Raw genomic sequence first — 12,430 nt, forward strand, 5'->3', positions numbered from 1 at the left:
ATGTGAGTTGCACCTCCAATAATTTGCATCAGTTAGAAGTCTCAGTGCTTAAAATGAACAACCTCATCCGAACCCACATCCTTGGATAACCCATAAAAGTGAGTCACAGGCAGAAATAATAGTTTGACTGAGCAAAATTGAAAGGCTGACAAACAGTGAGGCTAGTTGAGAGGAGTTTGAGGCAAGCTTCCCCTTGTATGTACTTGTATGTACTTCACAAACAGTAAAATCCATACTGTTTGTGAATCACAGGTTGGATGTCAGGGTTTTTCACATGCAATTTGTTCATTATAAGGTAATCTAAAAATACTGTATTGACTAGTGCATGCCTGGAGTTTGATTTGCAGGTTTTCACCATCAGTTCTGTAAAACCTATGTTAGGAGGAAGGCATTGATTCTAAGTTCCTCAGTGTTCATAAACTCCCAGTAGTGATAGTTAGGTTGTAGGAGAAACAGATGTTTCTTCTTTCACATTATTTTTGCCTAATGAAAAGCTCTGGCTTGTGAAGAACCAGTTGTTGACAGTATTCTGGTTGGTTGGGACTGAGGGTGAGAGAGAAGCCAGAAGTGCCACTGATGTGACAGTAACCTTTCTGCTGAAAACAGCAAGCTGCAGTCTGGAGGATGGGAGCCCATCCAGCTTGGAGGAAGTCAGAGAGGAATATGTCAGGAGGCAATTTGGCAGTCACAGGTAAGGGCTTATACCAGTCAAGAAAAGATTATGACATTTTGCACCTGATTCCATCCCAGGATCTCTGATCTCATTGCTACTGTATTTCCAAGCAGAGGTTTTCATCACAAGGAAAGAACAAAGAGGTTTCACCTGGACCACTGTAATCCCATGGAACGCACAAACATTCTAAGCATGTTGTTGGTCTCATTTCCAGTCAGTGCTTGTATTTTTTACCCTTCTGTGTAGCTGATCCCTGGCAAGGATTTCTCATTGCCTCAAAAACAAAGGAAGAAGGAAAACCTGGCTTGGGAAGAGTGGCCCTAGGCTCTGGAGTGACCATGACAAGGGCATTATTAATCCAATTGAGAAGTTGTTCATGTGACTTTTTTTCCCCCTGTATTCTTTCCAGCTCTACATCAGCCTCAGAAGATATGAGTGAATGTGACTCTGCCATCTGGTATTTGCTTCAAGAATGTGAAAAACAAACACTGGAAGAATATGGGAACCCAGAATTGATCCAGTTTTCAGACACTTTATCCCCAGATCTAGTGGAATTTGAACGGTAGGTGCACCCCACATTGCCTTCGGGTTTTTTAACTTGTTTGCATTATCACTGTGCATCCAGGCACTGCTGTTTATGCAGCCCTGCTGGAGCCTGCATCTGCCTCACAGAAGCCTTGTGCCAGCAACTTTTGCCCTGCTGGTGATGAAGCTGATCATATCCTAAGTCCCTGTAACTTGCATATGAATGGACTACAACATGAGTTGCAGCTTTTCAGGCCTTGGTAAATCCCTGAGGATTTTTTCACCCCTTAAGAAGATTTCTTTCAAGTGTGTCAGTCCTTGTGTTGCCATACTTTACCACTGTATCCCTGCCACAGAGCTAGATTTTAGGAAGATAAGAATTGCTGTACCTGGTGAATTTGCCAAGAGTCTAGCTGTATGTATTCCAGAGAGGTGCAGGAACCAGAGGAAGGCACATTTTTTTTTCCTCAGCAAGATGCTCATCCTTCTTCCAACGGCATTGTTATGAGGAGCTTGAACACGGTTGCCCCTTCCAGAAACAGAATCTTAGCTCCTGCCAGATTGCAGTACTTTTTAAATGGAATCAGAATAGGGTAAGGCTGGATTTGACCAGGGAAGATCTTGTAGTCCTCAGCCTCTGGCCAAATAGTGGTTGTCTGGAGGATACCAGAAGGCATTCTGCAACAGTGCAAAATTGTCTGCAACACTGGGGAGGGGGGGAACCTAAACACTTCTGTTTTACACTTAGATCTAGTGGATGTGAGTCTGTAAACCCTTTAAGCTCCTAAATGCCTGATGCAGAACCTAAAAGTCAAAGACCACTGTTCTCATGTCAGTTGTTCATGTATTTTATTTGGAAGTCATAATGCTAAAATTACTGGTTTTTTTCCAAAGTTACTGACACCTTAAAACTGAATATTGTACTCCATGTTCTTCCCCTTCCTGAAAGACAACACTAGGAGGAACTTAGAGGTTTTATCCTGCATTTCCAACAGGATAAACGATCATTTGATTGCCAAGATATGAGAAATAGATGCATGTGTAATCTATCCTGTACCATCAAGCAGTCAGTTTCACCTAACCATTCCACAGTTAACAGCATGCAGTGCACGAGAATCCAGAGCTGCAGCTGACATCCTCTTCCATGGCATCACCACCGTAACCAAAAACTTCTGCAGTTCCTTCTTCTCTTTTGCTTTAAATTGCTGTGTATTTCTAAAAACCTCTTCGATCAGAGTTTTTCCTCAAAAGGAGACTGCAGCTGGACCAGCAGATGGCAGCAGCTTCCCACGCCTGCTCCTGCTTTTGCTCCTGTTAGAACTGGAGGTGGCTGTTGTTAAGGTGTCATTTAGAAGACCTTAAAATGTGCTGAATCAATATTTTCAGGATCAAAAAAATCTGCTTCATCAAAGACTGCACGGCAGAACCACAAACACATGACTTTCATGTTCTTTATTGACGAGGTAGACCAGGGCCTGTACTGTGTAGACTCTGGCACTTACCCTGTAGTCCTATGGCAGCTTGCATTTGGTTTATAGTTAATTCTTGACAAAAAATTACCTTTTATAACAGGCATAAAACGACAAGGACTCATCAGCAAAGAAAGCAACAGCCTTTTGGTGATCATTTAATCACATTATTTGGGAAGCATAAGAAATGCTTTGAGCTCCAACTGACTGGGGTTTTTCCCCCATGTTCAGTAGCAGGAGATAAATTGATAGGACTTGAGAGTACTCTGTCCAGTGCAAAATGTGGTTGTCTCCTTCCAGCTGGGAAGGAAACAGTTGAGACATGCTTCAAGCCTCATTTCTTTAGCAGAGCAGTCTAATGGTGGTTCATGTTCTTCTGCTTGAGAAATTCCAGATCCTTTGGAGCTGGATATCCAGAAACCTCAGAGAGTGCAATACCTTACATGAGAATGCTTATTCCCCTTCTGGTATTTTGTCTCCAGCAGTGGTGGAAAATACTCCAGAGTGTGAAAACTGGGGTTTAAATAGGCTTATGCTTGCCTACAAAATTATATTTTCAATATTGGTTGGCTGGAACAAATATTTACAAATAAAAAAGAATAGAATTACCTCTTTTGAGTTACTTTCTCATGCAATATTGTTCCGTTAATTAGGAAATGTGCTCATTTGGGACATCTTCCAAGGAATCATTTTGAGCCCAAACATAGTTACAATTAATGCTGTTTATAGAACTCTGGGTTTATACTCCTTTGGTCTTTTCATTTTCATCTGAGACTCTCTAAGCATTTAATTACTGTAAAATAACCTTCAGTGCTGCTTTCTGAAGTAGACATTATTATCCTTGGTTCACTCTGCCACACAGTGCTAACAGAAGAAGCAGGCTTATTCTGAGATTTAGTCACTGGGTTGAAAGTGTGACCCCTATGTTCCACCACCAGTTTCACTACAGACTGCACAGTATCTTAGGGATATGTTTCCTTAGATGTAAAATGGAGGAAATGGAGCTCCCATGCTTCAGTCAGAGCATCCAGACCTGAGGCAGTGTCTTTCTGTCTACATGTGCAGTACCTAATGCATCAGGATATGACTTCAGCCAGGGCTTTAAAGTGTAATGTGATGCCTGTAAATGTATAAAAAGTGACTTGCAGTGCAAGTTCAGGGTACAAAGGCAAGTAACTGAAAGTTTATTAAATTCCAGAAGGAGGTTTGCCCATGTAACTCGTACAAACTGCAGTGCCTAGAGCTTCTGTTGTGAGGCAGTCCTGCTGAGACTGAAGCTGGAGCCTGCTTTTTGCAGGTGAAATCGTCAGTGTTGGGCATTCATTAATTGTATGAAGTCTTGGAGGCAGAGTCAGTGGTTATGGATCAGAGCTGCTCCTCAGTGTCCTGCTAATTTTCAGTAGATGGCTGCCTTATAGCCTGCTCTTAAGAGATACTCCCTTTCCTTTCCTTCCAGATACTTGTATTTTTATAATCACACAGTGGACCTGCTGATAGAGCATGGAATTGTTTGCACTGGAGAGGTGCCTCTTCCTGAGGTCTCAACAGCTATTTCCCATCTCTGGCAAGAGCTTTCTGAAGAGAGCAGGGACAGCATCTTGCAGTACTGTAGCCAGAGAGATTTCCTCATGGATCCCAAGGCTGCTTGCCCAGAGCCTGCTTGCACTGAAGGTAGTGTGAGGGACAGCGGAGGTAACAGTGAGGAAGCCAGTGGTTCCTCAGTCTCCACACCAGAGGAAGTAAGTGCTCAGCAACATTCATAGTCTGCCTCTGAAACTCCAAGCCTTCAGATGCTAATTGGCTTTGCAGCTTTTAATTGCAAACATACAGTAGCTGTAACTAAGCTTTCTCAAGATCACTTGAATGCGTTAAGTGGAGACAATAAGCAGTCTTTGAGTAAATGTCTGTACCAAATTTTCCCTTGGTAAGATACCGAGCAAGCTACAGTGGTGCAGTGCTAGTAATCCTGCTAGTCTCCACTGACTTGTGGAGTTTCTGTGCTGTCAAATCTGCTCCTACCTTGCTCCAGGGACAGGGAGCAAGAACAGGAATTATTGTGCTCTGAAGACACTCCAAAGAGCGCAGATGATCTAAATCCGGAAGGATCCTAGTTTGCCAAAGAGTGCTGTATTTTGGGTTGGGTGGGTTTTTTTTAATCAAAGCACTTGGTAGCAAAGAGAAAGTATTTTTAGACCAGTCCCAGTGGTACAGGACCAATGACTGCCTGTACCCTGCACCTCTGCAGAGCTAAGTCAGTGACTGAGTAGACCAGGGCATTTATTAATAAGAGATTGATTAAATAGCAGCCAGTTCTATAAATGGTTCCTGGAGCACTGATTGCTGAAGTAACTAGCTGCTCAAAGAGATATGTGTAATTTCATTAGCTGCAAGGAAGGGACAGATGTTTACCTTTAGCACAGAAGTAAATTGCATTGGCAAGTTCTTTTTTGAGTCACAGGACACAACTCATATTGCTCGTCGCTTTAGGAAATGTCATGGGAATGTTCCCTGTATGGTATTTCTGGCACAGAAAGTGTGTGAGCTGCATTATGGCAGAGTGAACTAATGAGTTTAGTGGTCTGGCACAAGGAACATCCAAACTCCTTTGTGAAGGAGCTTTGGAGAGACTGGCTGATACAGCTGAGATCTCCAGCCATAAGCAGCATTCCACCGTCAAGTCTCTAAAGCACTGATACAATTCATGGTTTTTACTGATTTTTTGGGAGATGTAATGTGAAGTGTAAGTCCTACAGGTTGAAGCACAGGCTTAAGGGAGTGGACTGACCTTGAGTTCCTAGCCATGAAATACAGTTTTTCCACATTATTCCTGTCTCTACAAAATCTCTTGGTTTACTCTAGCTGTTACCATACCTAGCTGTTAAATGTAAAGAAAGAATGTCATGCTTTTAAAGACGTCATTATTAAAAATTATGCCCTAGGTAAAACTTTTAGGTGGCTGGATATGCTGACATCTGAAGTGGTTTCTCTGCTAGGTAATGTTTGAAGATGCATTTGATGTTGCTGCTGGTTTCCTTGACAGAAGCAAGGCTCAGGGAACGTCCAGCCAGAGGTAAATGACAAACTCCCCCCTTTTGGTAGACATGGTACGTTAATAGCCCACTGTTAGTACTCCAAGGCATGTGCGCTGTGGAGTAAGACAACGGCTCTCTTTTTTAATAAATGGTCAGAATAGCAGCCTCCAGCAACTATGCTCCCAATAATACTTCCTTTAAGGGGGAAAAGTAAAATTACTACTGGTCATTTATAGCAGGATCAGTAAGAATCACTTATTAAGAGCAGCCCATCACTTCAGGATTACAGGGGTCCTTCTGATTTTCTTTGCCACTCTGCACAATCTTCTATCTTTTCAATTTACAATACTCGTAATGTTTTGTGGTTTGGGGTTTTTTTTCTCTCTGTCACTTACCAGGCCTTTGAGGACCAAGAGGCATTCCCTGATTAATCAGTTAATCATAAACCATACTCTCATTTAATGAGCTAAAAATGATAATTTTTCAACATTTGCTCCCTTGTCTTACCCTAATGCAGTCACATGGAGGTGATCAGGTTAAAGTGTGGTTGACCTGAACAGTAACACCAAAGAAACACAGGACCCTTTAAATAATAACATCTCTTTCCCTTCAGTTCAGATGAGTTACCTAGGAGAGAACATGTCAGATACAAATCTGTCACTGCCTTTGATTTTTCCCAGTAGACCAAAGAAAGGTGTTGTTTTCCTCAAGACGAAAATCACATTATGATTAATCTTTTATGTATCCTTTCTACTTAGTCTTTGTCAGGATTGTTTCTCTTTTCAACTAGTGTTTTTAGTCTGTGGGTTTTTAATCCCATTTTCTACTTATTTTTCAACATTTAGAGTGATCTTTAATGAGAATCTCTTCCTTTCACCACCATTCCAAGTTGTACTTCCAGAAGAAAATAAAATAAGGTTGTTTTGGCTGATGATCAGAATATATTTGAATGGACGAAAAAGCTTAACAAATACTTATTAAACAAATAACATTTCTTAGGTCACAATTTCCATTTGCTTTTAAAATAAGATTAGGTATTCCTTAACACTGCGAAGTATTACTATAATATTTCAAGTCTGTTTAAGGTCCCAAATCAATTTGGTATTTCAATAGTCAACATTTATTGTTTTCTCTTTCTTGCCTGTTGCTCTGCACCTTGTAATTCTGGACAGAGTTGTGATGGCAGAACTTTTTTAAATCCTAGGAAGAATACAGAAGTGAGGTCCAGAATGAAAAGCATAGCTTTGTGCCACAGTTACCTGAGAACAAATCTGCCAGTTATAACTAACACATCATTTCATGACCACAGTTTACTGCATTCACTCCAAAACTTTACAGAAGTCAAATCTGTTTCTCTGAACAACCTTACCAAATACACTCCCAAATAGCCATTGTTGCTGTCTGTTTTAATGGATATTTACTTTTCCCCAAAACAGTGTTATTATGCTGTAATGTATCAGCAGATCTCCTTGTTGTGACACCAGTTTCTTGTATTCTCTTCTCTGTTCTTACATACCTGCCTTGCATTTGGCAAACAGTATCTTATCAATACATCCATCACAACTCCTCCCTGTCTTGCTTGGATATTGTCTTTAATATCAGAACCATCTTGAAAACAATTTTTTTTTTTTTTTTTTTTTAATTTATAAGTAAAATATGGAGGAGAGGAAGTAAGGAGAACAGAACAGAAAATTAAATACAGTATCTGATTCCATTTTCAGTTCAGCATTTGCAAGCTGCAGTTCTGAAAATCCAGAGGATCACCAGAGACTCTATCTGCAGGTCACTGACTTCCTAAAACACCTCTTCTTCACTAATACGCAGTTTTGCCAGGTAAGCCTTGCCAAAGGATTCCTTACAGAAGGAGCAGTGTATTTCAGTGCAATGTGTTTCAGGAGCAATGTCAGAAAGGGATTTTTGTATTCAATGCTTCTGATCATATTTTCCAGAATGATTACAAATAAGAACTTGAGGTTCATCATTTTAGATGTGCCATTCCAAAAGGCCAGTAGGATTGCCTTTGTAAGATGTTAAGTGTGAGTGAACACTGCTTTGAATATTATTAATAATATTAATTAATATAATTAATAATATTGATTAATAATAATAATGGTGATAATAATAATAGTAGTAATAATAATAATATTTGCATGAAAGTTCCTTGTAGAAAAGCTTGAGTGAACTCTTCTGAGCAGGTAAAGCTCACTTTCCAGTTCTCCATCAACCCCCAGCTGCTTCATTCTAAGCTCACTGGGTGCCAGGTTCCCTGCCCTGAGCCCTCCACTGGCAGGCCCTAGAATCTAGCAGGATATTCATGTTCTTGAAAGAGCTGATGAAAAGTTCATGAGCTTCCCCTTAGGTTCAGCCTACTGTTGCAGGTTTGCTGAGCCAGAAGTCTTTGTGTTTGCATTGTTCTTCCTCCCTTTCTTGTCTCTCTGCCATGGAGGTGGCTCGGAGATTGCTTGTGGGTGAAGAACTGAAAGGGAGATTGGTTCAAAGGAGCAGATGCTCCTTTGAAGGAAAACAGAAGGTTTGTGATGAGGGGTAGTTGTGACAGAAAACAAAGCAGAAACTAGTGTTGCACCACTATCTGAATCTATCACAAAGAGACTGCTACTTGCCATTTGGTTCCTCCATCCTGGAGATAGTAACACTAGAGGAGGTGCAGAGAATGGCAGCAAGCACAGAAAAGACATTGAATAGAAACTGTTAAGAGTAGGACTTTTCTACAAAAAAAAAAAAAAAAAAGACTGAGGGGTACTGCAAGACCATTTTATTCGTACATGGTGTGGATTTGGTACACAGAATGATTACTCATTGTGTCTAACACCAGAAGAACTATAAAGCACTAAATAAAATGAACAAACAACATATTAAGAATATTTGCATGCACAAATGAACACATTTAGACTCCAGGGTCATCAATCCATGGACAACTACTAAATCTGACAGTCCAGATACAATTTCCAGTGCAGAAGTGCCTCACAGCACAGTTTGCTATAATGTACAAGCATTTATTGTAAGACAGAGCACCCTGCCCAATTCTTGCACTTTTTTTCTAAACTTCCCCTGCTGACTGTTGTCAGAGACCAGGCACTGATCTACACAGCCCTTTGGTCTGTGAGTAGCTATGTTCTCTGTAAGAGCAGAGCTCTTCTTGTGTTTAAATAAATTACTATGAACTCAGCAGGCCTAGAAAAGAAAGAAAAGCTTTAGGCAAGATATGGTATTTTCTGGTTTTAAATTTCTTTTGTGAGTGTCATGCCTGGCATGGTCTCCTCTTGTCCTTCTGCTTGGGGCTGCCTTGATATACATGAGCCCAAGTCCATCTCACAGCTCCCAGATGAGGTGGTAGGGGAAGAGGTAGTGCCTCTTTCAAGGTTTAAAGAGGCACATTTAAAATAAGACTTGGAGAATGCAAGTGATGGGAAGACAAGCAGCAAAAATCCCAAAGTACTGCAAATTGGCTGTTGACTGTACTGTGCGGATCCAAATGGAAATAAAAAGCTGCACAGGCTTCTTTTACACAGGAACTTTTAGTTGGGAGTTTGAGCAGAAATCACCCAGGCTAGATAGTATGAAGGTCACAATCTGTTTTGGTTTAGAGTGCAGAACAGTACATCTAGGCAGTGCTGCCAAGAGGCAAAAAAGTAGAAAAAAGAAAATATAACTGACAAGGTATTTTTTTGTTTTGAGAGCAGAAATTCGGATCCATCTCAAAGCAAACAGGTTGAGACAGTTATGAAAGTGGTTGCAGAGCAGGGATAGAAGATGTTCCAGCTAGCTTGAAACACACCAGCTCAGGCAGCAGCAGAGAGATCAGTATAGGCTACTCACCTTACCCCAGAAACTGGGCTACTCAGAGCATCAGAGACTCCTGGACTTGACAGGGAAAGGAGCCCGTCCTGCTTACCTTATGGGTATGACTGAACCTCTGCAGACCATTCCCCTTCCCTTGATGTGGCACCTGTGCTGGTGCTGTGCTAGCACAGGAGTTTGGGCAGTGCTGGCATAAGTTATTTCAAGGATAAAGCAGTGTCCCAGTACACTGTGCACACACCTTGTAGAAGATACAGAGGTGGGTAGCAAGTACAGGTAAGTACCAAGGTAAGGCATGTGATGTACACCCCACTGAAATACAAAAGGCAGCCCATGGTCTCCTTTCATCTGCAGAGCTGATGAGGTGATGGATTTTATTGCTGGTCATTCATGCCACTGCCATGTTCTGTCATTTCTGGTTGACTGTCCAGGTACAACTACAACTACTGCCGTTGGATTGTGGCTGTTTCACTGTTTCACAGTCACAGAGCTACTGAGCACAGCTCCTCTTGAGCCGCTGCCCTGGCTCTCAAGGCTGCCAAGGGCATGCACCCCACTGAAATAAAAAGCTTCAGAAAGACTCACACAAGAGGAGGGGGGAAATAATTTGGACAAGGAAAGGGAGAGCTCTTAAAAGGGGAGGGACCCCAAAATGAGAACAGGAGCATGCTTCTACAGTATATGACAGAGAAATATTTCTGAGCATGAGATTAGTTAAGCAATCTTGTAATTTTTCAAGGGCTGTTGTCTTAAGGTCACACCATAAGAGAAGCTTAGCAGCAAAGGCAATTAAGAGTTAATTTAGACTGAGATCCAAAGGTTATACCTAAATGAAACTCAGTAGGGTTTTTTTTTCTAAATAGTACTGAGAACCTTTGTGTCTTCAAAGGCACACTTTATTTTAAAATTATGGATTTTAGATGAGTCACTTGACAAGTAAATGGTATTTAGTGCTCCTTAAGCTATACATTTTTAAACAGCACCTATTTTTAAAAGCAGTATTTCACTGAAGAGGCTTGCATCAATGCAGAAGGTGAACTAGATGGACTGCAGGCACGAACACTTATCTTCCAGACTTTGATTTCTCAAGTGCTACTTGTTCTCTGTAAACTGGTGAAAGGAAAGATCATTTCCTTCTGTTGCTAAAAGTGGAGCAAAGCTTGAAGCTGATAGGAGTTAAGGCCTCAGCTCTCATACCTTCAGAGCCTGTTATGTGACATACTTGCTACCGCAGACAGTAACAACTGTCTAGATGATGTAAATAGACACAGGGGGGAGCCCTGCGATTTTAGAAAGAAATTGGCAGAAAATTTGAGCCATTCTTCACCAGGGACCTCAGGAACTCAAGTGCCGGTGGCTGATTCAGAGAGAAGGGAAGGCTCATGTTGCATTTGCTGGTACATCAGCTCTTGACCAACTTACAGTATACTTGAAATTCAATGAATTCCTCCATTTTTAAATGCTGCTTGACTTTGGGGGGGCTTTCAGGAAGAAGACCTCCACTATGATCATGAGACTGTGATGCTGCGGTGCACTGAGACCTTCGATGATGAAGATTTCTAAATCTAGTGGAGATATTAATGTTTTGCCAAGCACTCCCAGGTGCACTGGGCACGTGAGGAGGCTTCACTTCCTTCAGTGAGCTGCCTCTCTAAGCAGACTGTGGAGACACTGTGTTGAAGTGGTTTGTTACCATTGACTTCTCCTTCCCTCATTAGTACTTCTTGATGTATCAGTTGAGTAATTTATACTTTTTAAAGGTTTTAAAGGTCTTAGCTATTTATTGATAAATGTTTTTATCCATTGCTATTTAATGTTTAGCCTTGCTTCACAAAGAAACTGAGGCATGTACAGTTAAGTGACCTTGCCTAGCATAAGGTGTGGGAAGAGCAGCAGGGAGGCCAAATCAGGGGCAGTCTGCATGCTCCCACAGGATGCACGTCTCAAACTGCAACCTGCAGAAGTCACCTCCTGGCATGACTACTTTTCTGGTGCAATTTTTCACCTTGGGCTGACAAGGAAAGAAGGATTTCCTCACCGAGAGTGGGATGAGGCTCTTCTATCTCTTTATGAGGAGAGCACCCACTCCCCAGTCACCGAGAAAAGTGCCGACATAGTAATACCCTTTGGATTATTTACTTTTGTGAAGTGTGTAAAGCCAAGTGATCAGCCCTGTGCTCTTCCTCCACATCTAATTCTTGGATGAATAGCGCTGCTCAGATAGTGTCTTGGAATTAAAAGTGCTGTGAAATTGAATAAAGCCCTTCATATCTCTGAGTTATCATTAAAGGCTCTCTGCAGACTTGAACAAACTGTGTGGTTATGTTGAGGTCATGCTACCAGCCATCACAAACAGAAAGGATGTAAGTTTTATTTTAAAACCTAAACTAAAGCTGGTGTGCCTAGCTATTCAACTTCAGCAGCCAGCTTTTAGACTGAGTCCAAAAGGCCTGGACTGTGGCACAGCATTGCCTTGGTGCATAAAAGCATGATACATTCAGGCAAAAACACGTGGAGCTGAGTACTGAAGCACAAGTGAAGAATAAACACTACAGAGCCCTTTCTGTCCCTGCAGTTGAAGCTGTAGAAGCACCCCCAGATGAATGTTTGCCACGCTGCTGGGTTTGAAAGTGGGGGTGCAGGGGTTTAAGGGGTGCAACTGTTTGGGTTTAAGAGCTCTTCAGAGCTCTCCAAGGTGCAGCCTTGTCATTCCCCGGCCTTCCCAGTGTCCTTCATTTATACATGCTGGCATTGCTTTCAGGTTAGAAGCATTGCAATGACGTTAAGGAGATGAAGAACATGTTACTTTGGTCCCTCCCTTGTGTGATCATAGTTCACAAGAGTGCAGGCCTGCAAGTGATTCTTTGAGTAACACCTGCCACTCGCTACAGCAACCACCCTGAGAAATACCA

General features: G+C 41.7%; 1 protein-coding gene across 1 annotated transcript; it reads left to right on the forward strand.

Moving 5' to 3' along the window:
- The first annotated feature begins 544 nt into the window (after positions 1-544).
- STRA8 (stimulated by retinoic acid 8) lies at positions 545-11,760 on the forward strand. Its single transcript, XM_040062537.2, has 6 exons — positions 545-691; positions 1,083-1,235; positions 4,124-4,406; positions 5,661-5,737; positions 7,421-7,532; positions 11,007-11,760. Exons 2-6 carry the CDS (start codon positions 1,105-1,107, stop codon positions 11,079-11,081), a joined length of 678 nt encoding a protein of 225 aa, XP_039918471.2. The 5' UTR covers positions 545-691; positions 1,083-1,104; the 3' UTR covers positions 11,082-11,760.
- The last annotated feature ends 670 nt before the right edge of the window (positions 11,761-12,430 follow it).

Source organism: Hirundo rustica, chromosome 4 (genome assembly GCF_015227805.2).
Source record: "Hirundo rustica isolate bHirRus1 chromosome 4, bHirRus1.pri.v3, whole genome shotgun sequence".
NCBI lineage: Eukaryota > Metazoa > Chordata > Aves > Passeriformes > Hirundinidae > Hirundo > Hirundo rustica.